The 22,956-nt window shown below is 53.3% G+C and overlaps 1 protein-coding gene and 2 long non-coding RNA genes across 4 annotated transcripts in view; 1 reads left to right on the plus strand and 2 right to left on the minus strand.

Moving 5' to 3' along the window:
* Window positions 1–3,768, plus strand: part of TRAPPC12 (trafficking protein particle complex subunit 12) — a 91,302-nt gene extending 87,534 nt beyond the window's left edge. The window contains exons 10-12 of the mRNA XM_036103429.2: window positions 2,438–2,538; window positions 3,163–3,250; window positions 3,427–3,768. Of these exons, the coding sequence (XP_035959322.1) occupies window positions 2,438–2,538; window positions 3,163–3,250; window positions 3,427–3,669 (432 nt within the window). The 3' untranslated portion in view covers window positions 3,670–3,768. The remainder of the gene's footprint in view (window positions 1–2,437; window positions 2,539–3,162; window positions 3,251–3,426) is intronic.
* Window positions 3,769–4,422: 654 nt separating this feature from the next.
* Window positions 4,423–10,899, minus strand: LOC144379187 (uncharacterized). Of its 2 annotated transcripts, XR_013441566.1 has the most exons (4): window positions 9,724–10,899; window positions 7,711–7,811; window positions 5,512–7,168; window positions 4,423–5,174 (listed from the first exon to the last, which is right to left on the minus strand). It is a non-coding gene; the product is annotated as an uncharacterized LOC144379187 (long non-coding RNA). The 2 variants fall into 2 exon arrangements; XR_013441567.1 differs by having other exon boundaries at window positions 4,423–6,078.
* Window positions 10,900–11,747: 848 nt separating this feature from the next.
* On the minus strand, window positions 11,748–19,376 carry LOC144379188 (uncharacterized). The gene is made up of 3 exons (XR_013441568.1): window positions 16,593–19,376; window positions 15,887–15,990; window positions 11,748–13,294 (listed from the first exon to the last, which is right to left on the minus strand). It is a non-coding gene; the product is annotated as an uncharacterized LOC144379188 (long non-coding RNA).
* Window positions 19,377–22,956: the final 3,580 nt, after the last annotated feature.

Here is a 22,956-nt window from a genome sequence, read left to right on the forward strand (position 1 = left end):
GCTGAGCAGGGGAGTACATATCCTTTAGTTTTTGTTTGCCTGGGAAATTCTTCATTTCTCCTCCAATTCTGTGCAGGGGCCATGCTCATCTTCTTGGTATCTATCGTTCCAGTTTTAGTATATGTGCTGCTGAAATGAGTACCCTTCTATCCTGAATGATAGACTTGCTGGATAGAGTGTTCTTGCCTGCAGATTTTTCCCTTTCAGCACTTTGAATGTATCATCCTTCTGTCCCTTCTGGCCTGGAAAGTTTCTGCTGCAAAATCCCCTGATAGCCTTGGGGGTTTCCCTTGTGTGTAACTGTTTTCTCTCTTGCTGCCTGTTCTGTCACTGCTTTTTGCCATTTTAATTACTGCGTGTCTCGTGTGGACCTCCTTGGGTGGATTTTGATGGGAATTCTCTGTGCCTCCTGCATGTGGGTGTCTGTTTCCTTCCTCAGATTAGGGAAGTTTTCTGCTGTTATTTCTTCAAGTAAATGTTCTGCCGCCTTTTGGCTCTCCTCTTCTTCTGGGATCCATGTAATGCAACTGTTATTCCACTTGATGGAGCCACTGAGTTCCCGAAGTCTGTTCTCTCATTTTGCATAATCTTTTTTTCTCTCATTTGCTCAGCTTGATTCCTTTCCATTACTCTGTCTTCCAGGTCATTAACTTGCTCCTCTGGTTCCTCTAACCTGCTATTTATTCCATCTAGTGTATTTTTAATTTCATTTATTGTGTTCTTCATCTCTGATTGGTTCTTTTTTATCTCTGTGTTAAGGATTTCACTGATGCCCTCCACTCTTTTCTAAGTCCAATGAGTATCTTTATGATCATTAAATTCTCTATAAGGCATACTAATCTCCATCTCGCTTAGGTCTCTTGCTGCAACTTTGTCCTGTTCTTTCATCGGCAACATACTCCTCTGTCTCCTTATTTTGCCTCACTCTCTGTTAGGAAAGTCGGCTATGTCTCCTGCCGTTGAGAGGAGCAGGCAGGTCACGTGCTTTTAACGAAGCAGCCCTGTTCCTGTTCCACAGAGGACGCACAGCTGCTGCAAGAGCCCAGGCTGACCAGGGCTACCGCAAAGCACCCACCGGCAGGGGCGCAGTGTGACAAGCTGTGCACACCAGTCCTCTTCCACAGAGGGCAGCAGCCACCATGGAGACTGGGGCCAGCTGGGTCCACTGCAAAGTGTGTACAGGCATGCGGGCGGGGGCAGTTCTAACAAGGTCTGTGCATCCTCCCAGGGAAGTCAGGAGATGCCTTGCCAGCAAGGTTTGTGCCGGTCCTCTGGGTGAGGGGACCCACAGTGGGCCCAGCTGGAGGGGTGTGGGCACGGTGCAGGCAGGTCAGGTAGGAGTGCAGGTGCTGTGCTGCTCCCACAGGTGGCTGCGTGATTGTGCTGGGGGCAGGGGAGGGCACGGTGCCCGCCAGCTCCCCTTTTCCTGCGGAAGTCCCTCAGGCACTCTCCCTCCCATATGCCCCAGGCAGTTTCAGACTGCTTCTAATCTAGCTCTCCATGGGCCGTTTGCTATGCTGTCCCTTTGAGGGCAGGGACCCAGCTTCCAGTCACCTCCAGGCTCTCCCAGAGCCAAGCCGGCTGGTTTTCAAAGTTCCAGGCTTTAAGTTCTGCTGGTTGTAAGAATTCACAAAATTCAGCCCCTCTGATTTTCAAATCCAGATGCTCTGGGGATTCGTCTGCCTTGTGTGGGGTCCCTGGTGTGATCGTCTGTTTCTCACCCCTCTCTGCACCTGCGGCCCCTCTCCCACGGCTGGCCCCCCGGGGTTTAACTCCCTACCGCATGTCTGTCCTTCCTACTCTCTTTGTTGTGGCATCTTCTCTGCCATTAGTTGTGGAGTTTGTTCTGCCTTTGGGTCATCATCTGGGTTGTTTGCATTGATGCTATCTAGCTGGATCCATGGGACCAGGTGAGCTCAGGGTCCTCCTACTCGGCCACCTCTCTGAAAATTATCCTTTTTTTTTCTAAGATTTTATTTGACAGAGAGCAATAGAAAGAGAGGGAACACAAGCAGGGGGAGTGGGAGAGGGAGAAGCAGGCTTCCCGTGGAGCAGGGAGCCCGATGCAGGACTCCATCCCAGGACCCTGGGATCATGACCTGAGCCGAAGGTAGACGCTTAACGACTGAGCCACCCAGGCGCCCCTGAAAGTTATCCTTTATTATTTTACTTAATGATGGATTCCTTTCAAAAGGTACAAATTAAAAACTAAGACTTAATAAGGCAGGTAATTCACTTCATTCCTGACCTATGGGTGTTAACCTTCCCCTGTGTCCTAAATGGCATTCGCTTTTACAAGAAGTAATGATTAGTGATGTTACCAGAGTTTCCCCACCTGGTGCAAACATGTCTTCTGAGCTGACCCGTCAGGTAACTGTGTGTGTGGATGTACGCTTGCTAATTTTGTTACCTGAACTAAGTAACTTTGTCAAAGCAGATTGGAGACATCAAAACAGCTGAGAAGTATTTTCAAGACGTGGAGAAAGTAACCCAGAAATTGGATGGACTACAAGGCAAGATAATGGTTTTAATGAACAGGTAAAGCTCTTTTAAAAAGACTATTTTCTCAAATCTCCCAAGAGCTCAGATTCTATGTAGTAAAGCCCTCTAGGGACAGTGTTCCTGCCCCATGCGCCAGACCTGACACACAAGTCGTCACCACCCAACGCACCCACTGGTGTCTCCTTGAACTTAGACACCTTTCAGTCTCAACAGACTAAAATGTTTTCCCCTTGTTTTTCAAAGTACTGTTTATATTGCCCGTTTTCAACATAAATTTGCATAAATGTTTATTCTCTCTAGCCCCCCAGCTGCTTTAATGCCCATGTTTTCATGTCCATAGGAGCCACACACACATAGTGTGGGGCTGGGTGGAGGTTTATGAAGATGGAGCCTGGGCCGGGAGCAGAGCTCACACTGCCGCAGAAAGTAACCAGCACGCAGGTGTCCATTTTTATAGCAGGAAGTCACTTAAGTCAGAGGTCATAACTTCACCTAACAAGAGTTTAATTTGCCAGTCGTGATGTGGCTCATTCAGCTGCAGTGTCCATCCCCCCGCCCCCCAACACCAGGCTGCTCAGAATCATGCCGAGGAGATGCGGCACGCTCCTGTCTGCCATTAACCCCTCTTCCTGCTTAACTGCTCTGTCCTTTATGTTCCAGAGCGTTCCTTCACCTCGGTCAGAATAACTTCGCAGAAGCCCACAGATTCTTCACAGAAATCCTCAGGATTGACCCAACAAACGCCGTGGTAAGGCCCCACGAGAGCTGGGGGCTAACTTCTGGGGGCCTGTCCGGCGTCCATGGGCACCCATCCCAGTGGGTGGGCAGGTTCCCAGCAGGGCCAGCCTCGGCTGCCCCCTGCCCCGCCCCGCGAGCCGATGGACAGCTGCCGGGTGCAATCCTGTGCCTGTGTCCTCCCTCTAGGCCAACAACAATGCCGCCGTGTGTCTGCTCTACCTGGGTAAACTCAAGGACTCCCTCCGGCAGCTGGAGGCCATGGTCCAGCAGGACCCCAAGCACTACCTGCACGAGAGTGTGCTCTTCAACCTGACCACCATGTACGAGCTGGAGTCTTCTCGCAGCATGCAGAAGAAGCAGTCCCTGCTCGAGGCGGTCGCCGGGAAGGAGGGGGACAGCTTCAACACCCAGTGCCTCAAGCTTGCATAGGACACTCGCCCTCTGGAGCCCCCGGGGCCTCTGAATGGTGGACACGGGAGCTAACAGAGGAACACGACTGACGGAGTCAATAAAATCTTTCACGCGTGCCGGGGAGCAGTCTTCTTCATCCGGAGCCACGCAGAGGCCCACGCTGTCCGGCCGTTTGTCAAACTCCAGCAGGCCCCGTGCCCGCAGCTCTGCCGGAGGTTAGGAGTCCGGGGGGCGAACATGCGCTGTGGGCGGCGGGCACGGGCAGCAGCGGCTCTGGGGCGGCCCTGGGTCCCTTTTCTTTATTCTTGGAAGCTGAGCTGCTTCATCTCGTAATTCTGAATATCCTCCGAGAAAAGGTGAAAAACCCACTATTCTCACTCTGTAGATCCTCCAGTACGTCTGGGCATAAAGGCAGAGAAGCACCAAACAGACGGCCGTGCACCTTCTCTCTCCTTCACGCTCTCACATCCCAGAACTAAACACATCACTTGTATTCAGCTCCTTTTCAGCTGACGCTGGACGGGCCTGGCGGTGGGGGAAAGAATCCACCGTGTTTCTTCTGTGGTTCGTACAACCAAGGGAGAACAGGGAACATGCACAAGCAGGTGGGCTAGGAGGTATTTCTGAACCAAGCACATGTCGATTTAAGTGTCCCTTCATCCTGTATGCCGGGACGTTTGCTTTAGTATTACAGAGTATAGGGGAGGAGTTTTCTTCTCCACCCTGCTAGGTTCTTTGGGTGTTCTAATAAGCAAAGTGATGTAAGACAGATTAACAGGAGAAAAGTTTAATTACGTACATAAGAGGGACCCATAAGATGAGACCCAAGCCAGGCAATTGAGGCTTCTGTGCCATCCTGAGCTAAGGAAGGAGCTAGGGGCCTGGGGCTTCAGCGGGAGAGGAGGGGGATTCACAGAACTTTGCCCCAGTGTACAGATAAGCCATTCAGTAAAAGTTTATAGCTGGGAACAGCTCCCCCTCTGAGCAAGGCCCCCATCCAAACCCTTCTAAGTAGTTGAGGGAGAGGTAAACGTTTTTCTTAAACCTGCATCCTGATTGTCTTCAGCTCAAACTAATCCACTTGCCAAAGTAGCATATTTGGGGGGCACATATCCTCCCCCTGCCTCAGTCCTACCTTTGAAATCTCCAGGAAATTCTGCAGTCCAGAAAGTGAGCTGGTCGATTGCTCCAGCTCACTGACCTCGTCTCTCAGTCCTGAGAATAGGTCGGTTCTGTTAAGCAGCTGGGTCTCAGTTCAGGAGGCAGCTATGCAAGAGGGCTCCCGAGTGAGGCCTGGGTGTGAGTAACCAGGTGTTCAATGTGGGGACAGAAGGAAATGGAGTTAAGTCACTGGAGCAGGCTGCCGTCCCAGTTTCTGAGCTCCAGAGCTTGGAGCATCTTCAGATGCAGTGAAGCCAGGTAGTGGAAATCGGACGACTGGCAAGCTTTCCGAGTGGCCCCCACGGGAGCTGGGGTGGTATCTGCAGAGCGTATGTTAGGGGGTCCGGCTCCAGCTCGCACGGCTGCAGGAAAAGGGCGGCTTTAGTTCTCAACAACTCCCAAGTGAGAAGGGCAAGGGGGACTGGAAACATCAGTTTGGAGAGTTGCAGCCAAATATAGGAAGAAAATAGAAGAATTTGGACCTAGTCCAGTTTACAGGTAGGAAACAAAACCTCCCAGCCCAGGAGCAGCACTAGACTCTGCTGTCCACGAAGCCATATTACTGAAACATGAGGTCTCTCTGCAGCCAGCCTACATCCATCAAAGCAACCAGAGCAACACTAAGTCTGTTTTCCAATTGAGTCTAGTTTCAGTAACCCGGCCTGGTTATTTATAGAAGTGCAGAATAACAGTGCTCACCGTATAGGCTCTATTAAGTCTGCTTTGCTGGAACTTTCCATAAAGAGTCTTGGATGAACCTCAAAAGCCTCTCCAGGCCAAGAAGCCACACCAAGGACCTGCTGTCAGACTTTGCCTGCAATATATACAGATATAGGTGAATTCCTCTCTTCTCAAGGTCCCCAAAATATCCTGAGGTTCTTCGGCCTGCCAGGAAGTGCCCTTCCTTGCTCACCAGGCCAGGCTGCCGGGAACCCTGTAAGCAAGGGGCCAGGCTGATGTTCCCCCAGGGTCTTTATTGGCTCCATAAGGTCAGCCTTAGTTCCTGAAAGCTGATCATCTCAGAGTCTTTACAACACTCTGAAATAGCACAGTCTAGTCAAAGCCTGGTAACATAACCAACATTCCCAATCGTGTCCTGTTGCAAGAACGGATTCTTAGTGCACTCATGTACATATATTGCCACTAAAATGAGAATACTAAGTTGGCAAATTCTGGAGGTATCAGGTATGGAGAAAAATGGTTTCATCTTCGTTCACAAGGGTGTATCTTAAATTGTTGATACCTTAAGAGAAGGTTTCCTTAAATCTGGAAAAACGAAAGAACAGGCAATGTTTCAAAGCAGAAGTCATGGAATTACAGTTCTTCTAAGTTCATGCAGTTCCATTAGTTCTAGAAAGTCTTACCCAGCTCACTTTTCCGATTGTAAGACTCTCAGAAGCCCGTCTTTGTCAGAGCCCTTTCCTTGACTCCCCTGAAGGGGAGACGCCTTTGCAGGAAGGCTGTGGCCCGAGTATCACAGTGAAGCAACTGGTCTGTAACCAACAAGACTTAGGCTGCCCATTGTTAAAGATCTGAGGGGAGTTCGTTATAATGGAACTGACAAAGCTAGTTGCTTATTTCTGTATGTTTTAAGATAACTGGAATTATGACCAACATTATCCAGGACATACTAGGTTTCTAGGAATTTCATGTAATTTGTAGAACATTTGTATTAATATTCGCGCCTACAGTGCAACCTAAGAAGGTTTATCATCACGTATTTGACATGCTTTCCATATAACTTTACACATCAAATAAGCCTACTTAATGTTACATCGTTCTTTGTATAAGCGAGAACAAATCTCGTGAGATGGTCCAGGGACCCCCTGGAAACTCTCAAAACTTAGTTCAAGGTCAAGGAAGGCCTTATTTAGAGTTTGATTTGGGGAAGTTGGTCGAAAACATCAACATGTTTGGACACTTGACTGAAGAGGGTCAGAGACGGCTGTCAAACTGTACTTTGGTTGATTCAGTCAAAGGGCCAGAAACCGAAGAGCTGGTGTAAGGTACAGAATCTTGGCTTCCTGGCACATTATTTAAAAGGTAAAGAAACTTTCACAGTCTGTTGTCAACAGCAAACCTGAAGAAAATTTCATTTTAAGAGTAAAAACCAGTTTTGTACCACTTACTTTTGATATTAAAACTAAATTTTAACCTTAGCCAGCTTGACCACACATTAAAATTTCTCTTCAAAGATTCCTTTTCCAGGGATGCCTGGGTGGCTCAGTCGGTTAAGTGTCTGCCTTCGGCTCATGTCATAATCCCGAGGTCCTGAGATCGAGCCCCTCAGCGGGGAGTCTGCTTCTCCCTCCGCCCGCCAGTCCTCCTGCTTGTGCACGTACGCTGACAAATAAATCTTAAAAAAAAAAAAAAAAAGCCTTTTCCAAAAACCTGCAGCTTTCTTTGTCCTCAACAAAAGTGCATCTTCACTCCTCAGACCTCCTTTTACCGAAAATCATACGTCTCTTGCATACAGAATGTTTTCCTTATTATTTCTAGTAGCTTCAATCACATAATTTTTTAAGCCTGAGACATTTCTCTTGAATGCCAACAAGCAATTGTGAACTGTCACATTAGTATTCTCTAGATTATAAAACATACGCCAATTTGCCAATTTCTAGAGACCTAGGCTTCCTGTTAGTACAGTTTGGTTCCATGTGGCACAAAAAACGTGTTTGCTAAGAGACCCAAATAGCTTTAAAAGTTCCTCTCTAAAAGGAAGCCAAAAGTAGATAAACCGCATCCCCCTTCCCGCTCTGATGAGAACCCTCTCTCTAAAGTTTGCATTTCAAAGCACTGCTTTGAAGTCCCAGAGAAGCTGGGGGTAGAAAATCTGCATCACAAAGGCACAGAGAAAGTCTCCAGAACTCTCTGGATGGAGTTCAGAGGCTTATTCACCTGTTCTCACAGGTCCTGGGTGCTCGCTGTTGAAAGGTTTCCCTTTGCTGTTCTTCTGAAGGGCAGAACAGGTCTGTCCCAGCGTCGTCCTCTTACTGGATCTGTGAACACGGAGAGGAGGGGGGTGGGGTTAGGACTGGTAAAGACGGATGGGCTAGGACTTGCTTCTAGAGCCACGCTTCTGGTTTTGAAGAGATTTGCAAGACAGTTGTTTCCAAATCCGTGGAGAACAGGGTTGCAGCCTGAATGTCACCAGGCGGATCCACCCACCCAACGAAGTGACCTCCGGCTTGCTTCTTTCCCTCTGGGGACACAGTTTTATTTTAGCTTGGGGGAAAGGCCTGCACAAAATTAAGTAAAAAAAATAATCCTGTCAGGCTCTGAATATCAGCTATGGTCAAAAGTTCGGTCACACCACCGGTCTCCCCTCTTATTTTCTGCCTTTTTATCTACTGATCGCAGGAGGTCATCCATTTGAGGATTTTGTGTTTAGGACATTCTTCTACTGTGGCCTTTGACCTTTGAAGAACATCCCCAGCAGCCTCTGGGGACGGGCCTTGGGGACAGAGGGGAGCAGCAGGAGATGGGTCTGTCTGACGTTTTAGGGACCTCTTGTAAAGAGCTAATGAGAAATTAAAGCTACAACAGTTCTTTCAACAAAGCGATTTTGGAATTAAGTTTTTTGGAGGCTTCTGCATACTAATTAAAATAGGCATCCCATTCTGTTTGATTTGGAAACCTCTACTTTTAAGTGTACTGCTTACATGATCTTTGGCGTTCCTCCTAACGGCCTTCCACCTCCATCGGCCTGGTTGTGATGCCCCCGAGGGCTGGCTGCGGGGTAGTGGGACCCTGGCTGCGCGGGGGGTTAGCGCACACTTCTGCCGACCCGTATGTAGCCACAAAGGGGAAGCACCTCCTACACTTGTGTCTGGCCAGATTTTGGAGCCCCCAACCTGACCAATCGCAGTTCTCAGGACACAAAACAAGCTTAGAATTCACCATTTCTGTGGCTACCCACGGCTTCCGGGATCACAGTTCTAGAATACACGTTAAGCAGGGGTGCTGGAAGGCAGGGTGAGTAACTCTTCAGATTTTAAGGAGGGGAATACATTGGATGTCAAGTTTAATTTTGTTGTGGCATCTGTTCTTTCCCTCAGTTAAGGGAGTCCCTAATGCTGGCCATTATACTTTTTATCCACTTTGTAGTTTGGTCTTTTCCAGAGATACCAGTGAGGTAACTGTTTGGGATGAGTGCTCTCTAAAAACATATTTCTTTCAAATACAGCCAATTTAGAGGATCCGTCATCAGGCCCTTCCGAGTAGGATGTAGGTTGACGTCAGTAGTGGAAAGGCTTTGTGAGGTGAAGAGCAGAGGCACCCAGAGGATGCAGAAGGGGCAGCCCTCACAGCCCGGAGAGCTCACTGCGGAGTCAGCCGCAAAACCAAGACGTGATGGTCACAGTGGTCAGACTGAGGTAACCAGTGTGTCCAGTTTCCCAAGAGAACATGAGGTGCCCCCGGTGGCCCACTGACCTCAGACACCAGGCAGTGCTCCTGGAATGAGGCTTTCCCAGCACCAATAAGACAATGACGGTGGCGAGGACAAAAGCCCTTGATGGACGGGCCCTTGATGACAAATTCCTGGGAGCTGGCGTGGCCGGACAGAGTGCTGCCGGTGGTTTAGGGTCTCGGGTCCCCAGTCAGTTCAGCCGGCCACCAGCTGCATCTGAGTAAGTGGACCATCTGACCCAGGGAGAACGTGCTCGCCGGGCACAAAGTCGGGCGGTCAGGACATAAAGCAACATGCAAGGAAAACGTGCATGGGAAAAATAAAAAGTTAACAGCTTCAGCCAAGCTTTGGGTCTCTTGGAGCCAGACTGACGCCTAAGAGGAACGGGTCTCTGGGTTGGGGACTGTGCGGTGTTTCACAGCATACCCCACTGTACAGAAATTTTCTTAAGGTTGGTGGGTGACCTGGTGTCAATCTAACCCGTTACATGACCAACTTACCTGAACGTGGAGTCCACGAATTCAGTGGCAAACACACCCACAGCCGGTAAATGATCCTCCCATGCCTGCCAGCTTCTCAGCTGTGGCTTCCAAGAGCCCCCTTGGCAAGGCATCTACCTCGCGGGCACATTAATCGCAAGCAACGCGTGTCCAAACAGAGGCCAGTATGTGGGGCTGGCTCACAGGGCCTGTGCCCATGTTCTGCTCTATGGCAATTCTGCTTTAGGACAAAAAACACAATAAAGAAAAACTGACCATCTCTGGGAGGAAAAGGATCAACAGAAACCAAGAGTGCTCATAACAAATTTTAACAAATCGTTACATCCAAGGAACTAGTTCTACAAATACTTGCTCCTGCTAGTCTGAGTTTATGAAAGGAAGGACTGTCCCTTCTCCCTTCCATGAGACCCTGCAGGCAGAGATTGGAACACCAGCATGGTAAAAATCCTTACCTGATGTAGGCAGCACTTATCAGAGGCCCAGCAGCTCAGCTGCAGCAGCCGCAGGGGGAGGAATGTCCTCCTGGTAAAGATGCTGCCCACTGCACCAGCTGCAGGGGAGGAGACTTTTCTCCTCCACCTGCTAGGTTCCTTGGCCTAATAATCTAACTGACGTATCAAACAGGTTAACAGAAAAGTGTGTAGGTATGGGGGGACCCATAACATGAGCCCCAAGGACAAGCCAGGCAGTTGAGGCTTCTGCTTCATCCTGAGCTAAGGAAGGAGATAGGAGCATTCACAGGAAGATAGGTCATGCAGGTAAAAGTTTATAGCTGGTAACCCCTCCCTCTGAGTGAGGCCCCCTATCCAAACTCTTCTAGGTAGTTGAGAGGTAAGAAGTTTTCTTGCATCTGCTGTGTCGATTGCCTTCAGCTCAAACTAATCCACACGTGAAAGTGACATCTTTTGGGGTCATGTATTCTGCTCTGCAGTAATCCTGCTTTTAAAGAAAATCTAAAGTACCTGAGAACTTCCTCACTAAAGAACTTCTGGCAAGGGTCCTTTAAAGATGTAGCTCTTCTAGGGGCGCCCGGCTGGGCCAGTCCTTGTACGGAACATGTGACTCAATCTCAAGGTCAGGAGTTCGTGCCCCATGTTGAGCACAGAGAGAACTTAAAAACCTAGCTCTTCTAATACATTTTAAAATATAATCCATTTTAAAGACCTGGGTGGCTCTAACCCGTTACATGACCAACTTACCTGAACGTGGAGTCCACGAATTCAGTGGCAAACACACCCACAGCCGGTAAATGATCCTCCCATGCCTGCCAGCTTCTCAGCTGTGGCTTCCAAGAGCCCCCTTGGCAAGGCATCTACCTCGTGGGCACATTAATCGCAAGCAACGCGTGTCCAAACAGAGGAACATGTGACTCAATCTCAGTCAGTTTGGCATCTGCCTTCAGCTCAGGTCATGATCCCAGAGTCCTGGGATCGAGTCCTGTATCCGGCTCCCTGCTCAGCGGGAAGCCTGCTTCTCCCTCTGCTCCTCCCCCCACTTGTGCTGTCAAATAAAATCTTAAAAAAAAATAAAGACCATGATACAAACATTTATTGCATAAAGCAAAACTGTTTCTATTCATTTTTATAATAAAGCAAAAACATGCAAATATAGTATCTGCAGGCAGACAGTCTCAGCATACTTGTTGAAATATAGATTATATGTTAAAAAGAGAAAGAGCCAAAAGGACTAGGATACTAAGGAGGTTTGAAAAAGTTTTTCTCTTCCAGGAGAAAAATAAAAACTGGTGAGGTCATTTGAATCCCTTCACCTTGAGGGTTTTCCTTCAAATCTGGCAGCTCTGGGGAAGTGAGACGGCCTGTCCCTCCAACCTGGGACAACAGCACGAGGGTCCCTGTGGGGGTCTGTCCATGGACTGCGAGCCTGTCAGCCCCAGGTCACTTGTGCATGGGGCAGGTGGTACTGCACAGACTCCTGCAGGACGAAGCCAAGGGAGTCCGGGAAAGGACCAAAGTTTCCCCAAGAAATTGGTATCTGCACCTTCAAATTCACCCTCCCTCCCCAACCCTGTTCACATGACCACCTCCAGGTAGGAGGACACCAGGGCAGCTCGCGAGCCGCACTCAGCCCCATGGGCTGGGGAGCCTGGCGTTTGCAGGGCACCTGGGCGGCCACCTCGCTCCTTCAAGGCGGGAGCAGTGAACCGCTGACCGGTCTGGGGTAACTGGTGTGATTGATCTAGTTCACATGCACTTTTCCTTCATCTTAAAATTTAAAAAATAACCGCATCCCTAGAATCTATCCCAGAGCTAAACACAGTGACCCACTAACCCTGAGTGTGCCCTGCTCCGCTGGAACCTGGGGACTTGAGGGGACAGACCCAAACACCAACACCGTTCCATCAGGCACAGTGGGGACACAAACCCGTCGTCCTGGCAGCTGGTTGCCCTGTGGCCCACGTGTGCCGGCATCCAGTGGTGGGGGGAGGTGCGGCGTCCACTGATGCGGGGGGGGTGCGTGGCATCCACTGGTGCGGGTGGGGGGGTGGCGGTGGCATCCACTGGTGCGGGGGGTGGGGCGGACAGCTCCTGCCGGTCACTAGGAGAGGAGGGGGCTCCGCACAGCTCCGCACCACCAGTACCGGGTCCCCCACTTTTCATCCTCCCGGGGTCCCAGGCCCCATCAGCAGGCACTGGGATGTCGCCCCAGGATCTGGGAAGGCTCCTGCCCAGCACCTCTCTCCTTCCAGGGTCGCCCACGCTCCCCCCGCCCCGGGACCAGACAGGGTCTTGTGGGCGGAGAGAATCTCGAATCTAACAGCTTCACACAGACCTTCCTCCCTCAGGAGCCCCCCCCGGCCGCCTGCGCAGCCTGCGGGTCTCAGCCACTGGCCACTCCGCCACCCCCAGCGGGCAGGGCACCCCCGGTCCTCGCCCCGCTTTTGCTTTCCTTCCAGGACCTCTCCACCGCCCCCGCGGGCAGCTCTGGGAGCCTCCTCCAGTGCTCCCAGGAGGCCTCCCCCCCGTCCAGGCGGCCGAGTCCCCCTCCTATGATCCCGACACTCTCCCACGCTCAAGGGAATTCTAAGTACGGAGACCGCTGAGTGGGCATCGCTCTCCAGGACACGTAGCTACGACAGAGCCGTTTGTAAAGACTTGCATGTTAAAAAGCCAGCAGATCAGCTTTCTTATCAACCATCATTATAATCACAGACAATAAAATCATCACCTGCCCCTCAGGAGCAGTTAGGCTTTGTCTTCCTCCTCCCCTGGGTCATTAAAAGAAAAGCAACCCGACTAGCAGTAATGAAGTTTAGCATGCAAATTCGGTGAGCCATTAAATAGGTGTCGACCCCTGCCACTGACGAGGACACCACGAACCCACGCCTCTGCCCTGGGGATGGGTCGCTCTGCTGGGCTGAATCCTTCCAGGTCCCATGCGGCCACCTCCACGAAGTCCTACTGGGTCCCTCTGGAAAGAAGGGACAACCCACACTCTGAACACCCCCCTCCCCCCACGGCCTCCCATGCTCACACCACTAGAAGCAAGCTCACGAGGGTGGCGTCCTGGCTTGGCTCACTGGTGTTCCGGAAGAGAAGTTGGCACACGTTTTCTGGGAAGGACCAGATAGTCAATGTGTCAGGCTTTGTGGCCAGGGGCCAGCTCTAGCACAAACTCGGCTTGGTTTGTCTTTGTTTTTAAAACCTCTTAAAGACTATAAAAGCCATCTTAAGCTTGCAGGACATTCAGAAACAGGCTATGGTCCATAATTGACCAAAGGGCTGTAATTTGCAGACCCGTGTTCTAGAACAACACCAGGCACGTAGCACATGCCCCCAAGATGGTTTTTGCATGAATGTCAAATTCTCTTCAGTCTGACAACAAAGGGATTGAGGGTGAGGTCTACACACCATAAACCATGTAGCCTTGTTAAGCAACTAGGATTTTGAGCCTCAGTTTCCCTTTTTCTTAGGGGATTACAGGGGTTTGGTTACAACTTCATCAGCCTTCTGTTCCTCACCCTCCCCAACCTTTTGTTCCCACAAGGCAGACAAACTGTGTCCCTTGCCCCCCTGTCCTCCACTGGTCCCCATCCCCCAATGAGGCTGCCCCCCCTCCCTTGAACAAGGGTCCGAAGTTCAGGGAGGTCTGTCCCGACCACTGCCGCACCACGTCTCCACTGCGTTCCAGCCACCCTGGCCTGCAGCCGAGGGAGGCAGCCGGTCCTGCCGCAGGCCCTTTGCACCTGCTGCTTCCCACAGCTGGAAAGCTGTTCCTCCAGTGTCAGATTGAATGATGTCCCCCAAAATTTGTAGGTTGAACCCATCATCCCCAGTGGGGCAGGATTTGGAGATGGACCCTTAAGGAAGTAATTATGGTTAAATGAGGTCACAAGGGTGGGCCCTGACCCAATAGGGCTGATGTCCTTACAAGAAGGGACACCAGGAATGCATGCACAGAGGCCACGTGAAGACAAGAAGGGAGAGACCACAGGAGAAACCAGCCCATCGGCACCTTGATCTCAGACTTCCAGCCCCCAGCACCACGGGAGGGGCAGTCTCTGTGGCTGAAGCCCCAGCTTGGGGTCTGTTATGGTGGCCTGAGCCGGGAGAGTCTGCTCAGTCTGCTCACCAGGTAACCCGGCGAGAGCAGAAGCCTCCTCAGAGCAGGAGCACGACGGCAGCTCTGGAGGAGGACTGGGCAGGAGTCCAAAGTTAGGTTACAGTAATAAGAATAGGGGAATATATTACTAATTACCACATATACCTAAGAGGGATTTAAACAAGACCATACTGTTAAAGTTTTAATGACCTAGAAAAACACAGAATAAAAGAGACGTTTATATAAACAATGTTCATATTAAAAGACCAAAAATTACTTATGTCTTGTAATAGTTACAGGTAGACTGGGCATAAGGTCACTTTTACTTTCCCTTCTAGATCTCTGAACTTCAAAATTTTCCACCAAATGAGTGTATTTGCTTTCTCCTATAATCACACAGAAGCATCAAAATTGGTAAAGGTTTTGCTTTTAAAAGGGGACTTAGGGGCACCTGGATGGCTCAGTCAGTTGAGCATCTGAATCTTGATTTCAGCTCAGGTCATGATCTCAGGGTCTTGGGATGGAGCCCGGCGTTGGGCTCTGTGCTCAGCGGGAAATCAGTTTGAGACTCTTTCTCTGCCCCTCCCCCCCACACGCATTTGTCTAAAATAAATAAAATCTTTTAAAAAAAATAAAAAGGGGATTTAAACATCCTAGAGAAGTGATAGGTTCTGTAATTGGATAGTAGACAGTGATTATAGGGGCACCTGGGTGGCTCAGGCGTTAAGCGTCTGCCTTCGGCTCAGGTCATGGTCCCAGGGTCCTGGGATCGAGCCCCGCATCGGGCTCCCTGCTCCGCGGGAAGCCTGCTTCTCCCTCTCCCACTCCCCCTGCTTGTGTTCCTGTTCTGTCTCTCTGTCAAATAAATAAACAAAATCTTTAAAAAAAAAAAAAAAAAAAAAGGAATGATCTAGACATCCACTAATGAGCACATGTCTAAAAATTTGCAGGAATAGTTAGGATGGCAAGATTGGATGCACAATGAGTTATTTTAAAGATACATATACATTGTTATAGATACACATGCTTGCAGAAGGTGTAGAGACAGGTGCTGGAACTTGCCAGCCAATCTAAGGGACCCTCCCAGGGGAGCCGGCGTGGAGGGGCGGGTTCCTGAGAGACTACACCTGCGAACAATTTTTTAAAAATATTTTAAGTAATCTCTGCACCCAACGTGGGGCTTAAACTCACGACCCCAAGATCGAGAGTCACATGCTCTACCGACTGAGCCAGCCAGAGGCCCCCAATAAAGCATTTTTTTTAAGATTTTATTTATTTATTTGATAGAGAGATCACAAGTAAGCAGACAGGCAGCAGAGGGAGAGGGAGAAGCAGGCTCCCTGCTGAGCACAGAGCCCAATATGGGGCTCGATCCCAGGACCCTGGGACCATGACCTGAGCCAAAGGCAGACACTTAACGGACTGAGCCACCCAGGCGCCCCAAGCATTTTTTCTTAAATGGTGTTTTTATGTTAAAGTAATGAACCAGTGGTTTGCAGATGGCCCACTGGCTGGAGCGCCGACTCCCAGCGCCCTTGCTGCAGAAGGCAAGGTTGTCCCTCCAGCTCCGGAGTCACACACACCGACGCTCAGACCAGCTTACCTTCCTAGGGCCAGGGAGCTGCCCGGGGAACGGTGAGGACTCCCTCAGCCACGCGCCGGGCTCCCAGGACGGTGACGGGGCGCGGGGGAGGGGTGCAGGGCACTCTGCTTAGAAAAAAGTTCACGTAGCATGCGGTCACGGGTGTGCACGCCCACCCGCACAGGTGTGCACGGATCACTCATCCGGACCCTCCCTAGGCTGCTCAGGACTGTGCCCAGCGCCCTCCCCCGGGAGGCCCACCCCGGGCTGCAGTGGGCGCTGGTACCGGGTGCCCCCCCCACCGCCCCAGTGAGGCCCTTGAGAACTAGGCCCCACCAGTGCAGGGGCCTGTAACCCGTTCCCCAGCCACCATCTGGAGGGGAGGGTCCTCCATCCCGTGAGGCCCAAGTAGCACTGGATGGACAGCAGCTTCCATGGGCGGGCGCCCCAAGGAATGCCAGCGTTACCCCACGCAACCCTGGAGACAGATGCTGTCACCCCCGTGGGACAGGTAAGGACCCACAGGTGGCACCAAGAGCCAAGACCAGCCCGACCCCACTGGCCCCACTCGGCCCAGGCCAGGCCCGGGGAGTGTGGCCTCAGGGTCTACAGCCCACCACGCACCCCCCTACACACCACGGCTCCCCCCACCAAGCACTTACCCTGAAGACTTTATGAAATACTTAATTAAACAAAGAATCTGGTTAGTAGTTTTCATATAGATCACCTGCTAAGCTGAGCAGGTTGGAGATACTAGATGGACATCATTCGAATTCAGATCATCTCTGCTTTAAGCAACACCGTGGCTCCCCTCAGGCCACCGTGGGCAGTGAAGAAACAAGAAACTCAACAGGAAAGGACGGGGATGGGAGGAGCACTGTTAGGGAGCCCGCAGGAGAGGTAACGCAGGCCCGGAGGGCAGCACACGGAGGCCGGAGGATGACGAAGATGCTCGTCACCTGAGCGGTGGCACGGGGCAGAGCCAGGCCCCGGCCCGGTCAGTGGTGCCCGAGCCAGCTGCCAGGTGGGACCCGCAAGCTCACAGAAGGGGGTTCTGGGGTCTTCCTCCCCCTGGGGGGTTTGGGGGGGACAAGTGTGGCTCTGCCACATCCACTGCCATCCTGCGGGGGGAGGGGCCCCATGCTGATCCTCCAGGAGCAGCGACCCCAGCCAGGCTGGCCCCAGGCCAAGACGTGGGACAGGCCGGGACGCTCACCCCACCGGTGGCCGCGCAGGCCCTCCTGCCCAGCGTTCTGGTGGCCAAGTGACCCTCTGAACCTTAGGCCGGGGCCTCACGTGTTTGTAGCAACGTTCAAACAGGATCGCTCCGCATTAAGTTCCCAGCACATGAGCAGCACGAAAGATGTCAGTACCAGCCTTTCTAGGAAGTGGATCGAATCTTCTCCAGGCGCTGGGGTCGCTGACCCACTTGGAGGTCACCTTGCCAGGGAGCCTCGTGCGGGGTCAGACTCCGTCACCGGAGGAGCCGAGGCCGGCCTTCCTCCCCGAGGCTTCTCCCCCCACAGACGTTACTGCAGCCGGGCCAGCCCGGGCGGCACCGGGACCAGGAGGGGGGAGAGGACAGCTGGGGGGCTGCTGACCGGGCTGAGGAGCAACACAGGAGCACTGGGGGCCCCCACGTGTGGCCCGCAGGACCAGCCAACCACCCCCGACGGTGGCCTCTGGGCACGCTCGCCAACCGTACGTGAAAGGCCACGTCAGAAAGGACAGGACCAGGTGCCAAAGGGTCCACGGCCAGAGTGATGCCCAGGGCAGAGCCACAAGGGAAGGGTCAGAGATGGGGGCGCCACCCACAGGACCCCACAGCTGGAAGCGGCAGGGGTGGCAGGGTCAGCCTCAGACAATTCCCGCCAGAGCCACCCCACCCCTGCTGTGCGGGCCGGGTCCCCCTGCACGTGGCCTGCCCTTGGCCGCCTGCTTCCACCCTGGTCCCCGCACCACCCCCGGGGGGGCGCAGGCCGGAGCCTCCTGCCCCTGCCAGTGACCTTACTGACCTTCACGACTCTCGTGGGAAAACAGGAGACTGTGCAGGTTTCCTGAAGCTGCCGCAGAAAAATCACCAGACGGGGGGACTGAAGACGACACTGGCCTGTCCTCTCACGGTTCGGGGGTCAGGTGTCCGCAGGCCCGTTCGTGTCGGGGGGGGGGGATGTTGTGACCACAACCTCCACCTTCACACACCCGCCTCCCGCTGGGGTCCCTCCCTGTCTTACGGGGTCACCGGTCCGGGAGTCAGGGCCCGCCCTCACCCAGGAGGATCCCACCGAGAGCCTTACCCGACCACAGCCACGAAGATCCTATTTCCAAACAAGGTCCCGGCTGACACGACTTTTTGCGGATCGCTGTTGCGCTCACTACACCTGCTGAGCGGCGCGCGAGCTCGGGGGACAGCAGGTGTGGGCGGTACTCGGCAACAACCCGCCGGCCGCCGCGCCCTGCGCTCCTCAGGGGACCCTGCCCTCGGCCCTACTCCCTTTCCAGGAGACAGACCTGACGCAGAGAATCTGAGGAACTTCCCCAAGGCCACACAGCTATGCGGGTGGCAGAACCGGGCCCCGTGGCCTCGCGGAAGGGTCAGCATCTGCACTCACCCAACGGGACGCCCACACCTGTGGGGGCAGCAGGGCTCCCTTTCTGTCCTCTGCGCCCCCGGGGAAGTGTGTGTGTGGAAATGGAGGCACCTCTCATAGGATTCCGGGGCGCTGTGGGCGCGGGGAGGCCCCGGGCAGCTCAGAGCCCCCCGCACTGATGCCAAGATGCGTGACCGCGGCCGGAAGGCCTGGCCCCGGGCAGCAGGACGCGCCGCCAGAGGGCGCACCTCCGTCCCTGGCTCTGCCACTGTCGTCTCCTGTCCTTGGGCACCCCCGCCGTGTCCTGCAAGGGCAATCTACAGCGTCAGGCGCCACCAGGGGCCTGTCTCCCCAGAGCCACCACGGTTAATTAACCATGAGCAGCCGGAAAATACTCAGGCACGAAAGCAGATCACATCGATCTCACTGATCTGTCCGGTGCCAGGCTGTTGTATCACGTATCGGATCCCACTTGGGTTTTAGGTGGAAGGTGACCGGGGGGACCAGGGGATTTGGGGGAACAGCCTGCGTAAAATACAAGCATGTTTAACGTGGAAAAGACACTAAACTATAATGACAAAGGAAGCAGAAAGACAGGGGCCTTGTCGGAGGGCTTCTTGGAGCAGCGCTCTGCAGTGCAGAACAAGACCAACGTCCCTGGGCGAGGTCACTGTGCACACAGGCCCCAGGGCCCAGCCGCAGCGACAAGCCAGCCCCAGCCCCACTGGCCTGGGGTGTCATTCTCAGCCTGGATCGCTTCCAGTGCCCTGGCCCCACTGCCTTCCAGAGAAGGCTTTGAAAAATAACCTCCTAAAGCAGAAAACAGAACAGAATACACAGAAATTCAGAAAAGGGCTCCTACTCCCAGGAACACCGACCCCAGCTTCTTTCCAACTGAGCGGGGCCTGGCTGCGGGCTGATGAGCGCAGACGCTCCAGGGACCCCTCCTCCCCCGCCAGGCGGACCCTGTCCCCCCAGCCCCCTGACCCAGCTCCTCCACCCTCTCACAGGCCGCCTTTCCCTCCTCAGGGCCCAGCCAAGCAGACGGACAGGACAGACAGCTGGAGGTTTCCAGCATCCTTGTCCAGAGCTGGGTACGGGCGTGCGTGTGTGTGCGTGTGTGTGTGCGTGCGTGTGCACAATACACACTTGGACATTTTTCACACCGGAGATTTTCCCCGCCTTCCGTCAGCCTGTCAGGGCAAGCTAACGACTGCTCCGGTGCCTAATTCAGAGCGTGAATCATCCTCTCCAGCAGCCAGGTGGAAGCTCTCTTGTTCGGGGAGGGCTGTTCACGGCTGGGGGAGGCCTGCTGGGCAGCCTGGAGGCGGAGGCTGGTGTTCTCAGCAACAGAAAGATCTTAAATTCCAAATTTCCAAAGGGAAGCTTTTCAGCTTCTGCTGCCCATGTGTGGTGGGCTGAACATACTCCCCCAAATTCACATGGTGAAGGCCTAGACCCCAGGGGATGGCGTTAGGAGGCAAGCCTCTGGGGGTGACTGGGGTCAGGGGAGGCCGTGAGGGCGGTGCCCGCGATGGGATTAGTGTCTGCGGAAAAGGGCAGTTCCAGAGCCACCTCCCCCTCTGCCATGTGAGGACGTGGCGAGCAGGCAGCCCTTCTGCAAGAACCCTGACCTCGGACAGCCAGCCTCCAGAACTGAGGGAACCCGGGTTGGTGAGCCCCAGCCACAGTCAGGCGGCTCCTGAGGGGCACAGAACACAGTGGGTACCAGGGGCCATCCGTTCTGCTCAGGAACTGCAGCCTCCAAATTCTGCGTGTAATTTTTTTTTTTATGATTTTATTTTATTTATTTGAGAGAGAGAGATCACCAGAAGGGGGAGGGGCAGAGGGAGCAGCAGACTCCCCGCTGAGCAGGAAGCCTGACGTGGGGCTCAATCCCAGGGTCCTGGGATCATGACCTAAGCCAAAGGCAGATGCTTAACCAACTGAGCCACCCAGGCATCCCCCAGGTCGCATGTAATCCTGATCTGGCTTTCTGGAAACTGAAGGACAGCCGTGGCTTGGCAAGCTGTCGGCTTGGCAGGTACGGGGCCCAGTGGCCAGGGCAGTGCACTGTGCAGATGGGTCTGTTCTCTCCCTAGATGGACCAGAAGCCCCTATGCCAACTTTGTGAGGAGATGTTTTAAAACACAGGGAGACCAGCTCCTCTAACAAAGTAATAAAACCAAGGTGGTTTCTTTCCCCGGGAATGGAGTTCAAGACATCTGTGCCCTAACAATCCAGAACTTACGCTATGGCTGAATGCGCCAAGCTGTTCTTACTTCAGGCCCACAGGACTTGCAAGCACGCAGGAAGTGGAGTGCACCGTTTGGGGTGGTGGCCCGGGCCCCATGGCTGCCCCTCCTGAGGCCCCACGTGGCCCCTCGCAGCATGACTGCTCCAGTGGGCCTGTCCTCAGAGCTGCCACCCCAGCAGCAGCCACACAGAACCCTCTACGGGAAGCACAGGGACGACAGCTGGGCAGACAGTGGGACACCACGTTCCCAGTGTGAGGAGACGTCTTACTCGCAAAAGAGAGGAAGACCAACACGCAGAGGGGGGCAGACCGAGGCAGTCCCCACCCAGATGCACTCCGTGTGTCCTGCCAGCCTCGTGCTTCCTGGCGGAAGCTCCCTTATGTCGGGTTTCTGTCACCGCAGCGAGGAGCCCGACAAAGACCACAGAGGAGCTCGCATCACACACGTGGCACAGGCGGGGACCAAGCGCTGGGGCTAAGCCTCAGGTGCGGAAATCCACCCTCTTCACGTCTCCCGCCGCTGCCAGCCGTCCCGCAGGGGGACACATCTTCTTCTAGCACCTTCTCACCGGCTGGGGTGCCACACACCCACCCTCTGCCCCTGGCTTCCCAGTTGGACCAGCAGCTCTGTTCCTGTCCCGCTTCCCCACAGGTCTGATTCCATTTGTTTCTACTTCTCAACAGTGCCTTTTTTTTTTTAAGGTTTTATTTATTTATTTGACAGAGACACAGACAGCAAGAGAGGGAACACAAGCAGGGGGAGTGGGAGAGGGAGAAGTAGGCTTCCCGCAGAGCAGGGAGCCCGACATGGGGCTCGATCCCAGGACCCTGGGATCACGACCTGAGCTGAAGGCAGACGCTTAACAACAGAGCCACCCAGGCGCCCCAACTTCTCAAAAGTTCTGGTCCACCAACAGCACCTTTCTGGGTGGAGGGAAGCACCCCTGTTAAGGACTTACAGTTAACCTATCTGTGATCAACACTGGGCAACACAATTCCTCCAAAAGTTAGTGACTTCAAAAAACGTTTTAAGGCCGTAACAACAAGGGGATCCATTTGCCATCACCCAGGCCGCATGCAGATGGCCCTGGAGGCTCCCTTCCCTGCTAACGCACCCGGGCCCTCACTGCCCCTGCGTGCACTTCTGTGAAATTTCTTACCTCCTTGACGATTAAATCTATACTCATCTCAGCACAACCACCTCTAAGGAAGTTGGAAGCCATCTGGGGCTTATCAAGCCTTAATGAAAGACAAATGTTTTGGGGCACCTGGGTGGCTCAGTCGGTTAAGTGTCTGCCTTTGGCTCAGGTCCTGATCTCAGGGTCCTGGGATCGAGCCCCACGTCGGGCTCCGTGCTCAGCAGGGAGTCTGCTTGTCCCTCTCCCTCTGCTCCTCCCGCCTCGACATGTGCTTGTGACCGCTCTAATAAATAAATAAAATCCTTTTAAAAAGGACAAACGTTCCCTCCCAGTCCTCCGCTGCCCACCACCAGCTCCAGCAGTGCAAGAAGGTGTGGACGCCTGGTTTCCCCGAGCCCGTGCAAAGCGGAGCGTGGGGACATCTGTGTGGTGGGTACCGTGGTGTGGGGAAGACAGGAGGCCTGTCAGGGGTGAGAAACAGCCAGTGTGAACCCCCTAAAAGAACCTGCTGAGCCACAACAGAAGCCATACAAGGCTGAACACGAGATTAAATGTGAGCTTTGTATGTAAACAGAGTCACTGTTTCATCCTGGCAAGATCAGAATTGAATGTTTTTATATATGTTTTTTTAATTAAAGATTTTATTTATCTGAGAGCGAGCGAGAGAGGGAACACAAGCAGGGGGAGTGGGAGAGGGAGAAGCAGGCATCCCACTGAGCAGGGAGCCCGATGCGGGGCTCGATCCCAGGACCCTGGGATCATGACCTGAGCCGAAGGCAGATGCTTAACGACTGAGCCACCCAGGCGCCCCAAATGTTTTTATATTTTAAAGCGCTATTTTGAAGTAAGAAGTAAATCCGGTAGCCTATTTTCTTAACCAAGGCTCAGGATACGTGGCCTGTCGTGGAGGCAGGACGAGGTAGGAGAAACGTCGTGAGATCCGCTGAGAAGCAGCCAGCGCCGCTCGGGCTCTTCCCGCGTGTTACTCCAGCAACACTTCGGATGCACCTGCCATGCGTCCCGCACTTCTGTGAGCACTCAGCTAGGCCTGCGGCACCTGGGGGACTCAGTCCGGTGAGCATTTGACTCTTGATTTCGGCTCAG

The sequence above is a fragment of the Halichoerus grypus genome, chromosome 10 (genome assembly GCF_964656455.1).
Source record: "Halichoerus grypus chromosome 10, mHalGry1.hap1.1, whole genome shotgun sequence".
Classification (NCBI taxonomy): Eukaryota; Metazoa; Chordata; class Mammalia; order Carnivora; family Phocidae; genus Halichoerus; species Halichoerus grypus.